Source organism: Arachis duranensis, chromosome 9 (genome assembly GCF_000817695.3).
Source record: "Arachis duranensis cultivar V14167 chromosome 9, aradu.V14167.gnm2.J7QH, whole genome shotgun sequence".
Lineage (NCBI taxonomy): Eukaryota > Viridiplantae > Streptophyta > Magnoliopsida > Fabales > Fabaceae > Arachis > Arachis duranensis.
Genome location: NC_029780.3, coordinates 112,075,780 through 112,077,287, shown reverse-complemented (window position 1 = coordinate 112,077,287; position 1,508 = coordinate 112,075,780). Strand labels below are relative to the sequence as shown.

General features: G+C 40.6%; 1 protein-coding gene across 1 annotated transcript; it reads left to right on the top strand.

Annotated features, from left to right (window-relative positions):
- Positions 1 to 500: 500 nt before the first annotated feature.
- LOC107467191 (uncharacterized) lies at positions 501 to 1,106 on the top strand. Its single transcript, XM_016086231.1, has one exon. It carries the CDS (start codon positions 501 to 503, stop codon positions 1,104 to 1,106), a length of 606 nt encoding a protein of 201 aa, XP_015941717.1.
- Positions 1,107 to 1,508: the final 402 nt, after the last annotated feature.

Sequence of the window (1,508 nt, the reverse complement as noted above, 5' to 3'; positions counted from 1 at the left end):
TATTGATTGGTTTAGAAACTATACTTGCAACGAGAATTCATTTGTGAATTCTAAACCATCAAAAATCCATTCGTCAACACCATATCGGAGGCAGAAGCCTGACAGCAAAAATCTTGCGCCCAGACTACTATTGGCCGACCTTAAGGTCGGACTGCACGAACAAGGTTTGAAAATGCGATTCGTGTCAAAAATGCTCGCCACTAATACACAGTCTAGCCGAGACGTTGCATATGTCCGACGCCAGCTGGCCATTCCACAAGTGGGGCATGGACATCCTCGGACCATTCCCAATATCGCCAGGCCAGGTAAAGTTCCTTTTGGTGGCTATTGATTACTTCACAAAGTGGATAGAAACATAACCACTTGGAAAAATCACCTCTGACAAGGTACAAAAATTTATTTGGAAATTTATTATTTGTAGATGTAGTTTACCAAGAGAAATTATTTCCGATAACGGCAGGCAATTTAGTGATAAAAAAATCACCTCCTTCTTAACTAACATGAATATAAGACACCATTTTTCCTCTGTCGAGCACCCACATACCAATGGGCTCACAGAGGCAGCTAATAAAGTGATTTTGCAGACCCTTAAGAAAAAATTGACCGAGGATAAAGGTTGCTGGGCCGAACTTATACCAGAAATACTGTGGAGTTATAACATAACTCCTCAAACCACGACAAAAGAAAGCCCTTTTCGCTTAGTGTACGGAACAGAGTGCGTAATCCCTTTGGAAATTAGCCAAGGCTCGACCAGGACCGAACACTTCAATGAGAGTGCCAATGAACAATCTCGGCGTGCCGAAATTGACGTCGTTGAGGAAGAACGCAATTACACAGAGCTAAGACAAAAGTCAATGCAACTAGCTATGAAGCGTCAGTACAACAAGAAAGTAAAACCAAGGATCCTTAAACAAGGAGACCTAGTGCTCAGACAACTAGAAGATATTAGGAAGTCACCAGGCCATGGAAAGTTAGCAGCAACATGGGAAGGACCTTTTTGGATCGCCAAAGTGATCGGAAGAGGTGCCTACTGCTTAGAGACATTGAACGGAACAGCCTTACCAAATACATGGAATATTTCGTCACTTAAATACTACTATAGCTAATCATGATGTTGTAAGAAGCAGGATGGCCAGGTACTCTTTTTCCTAGCCACAAGGTTTTTCCCTAAGGAAGGTTTACTCGGGTAGGTTTTAACGAGGCCGACCATCCTACAAACCTCAAACATGAGGAACAATTACATATGAATAAAAGCATACATTTACTATACTATGCAGTCATATTCTAAACATATTACGAACCAAAAAGGTATAAACGTTGGAATCATATAGCATAACATAGCAAAGCCATTCCGAAACCATAGTTCAGACAATCAATCATTAACGTTGGAACAAAAACTGACAAGTTTTTCAAAAAACAAAATACAAATCCAAACTACTTTCTACCAAGATATCAAATAGGCGGTGGAACATTCTCATCATGATCATCGCCAGCCTCATCTTGAACTA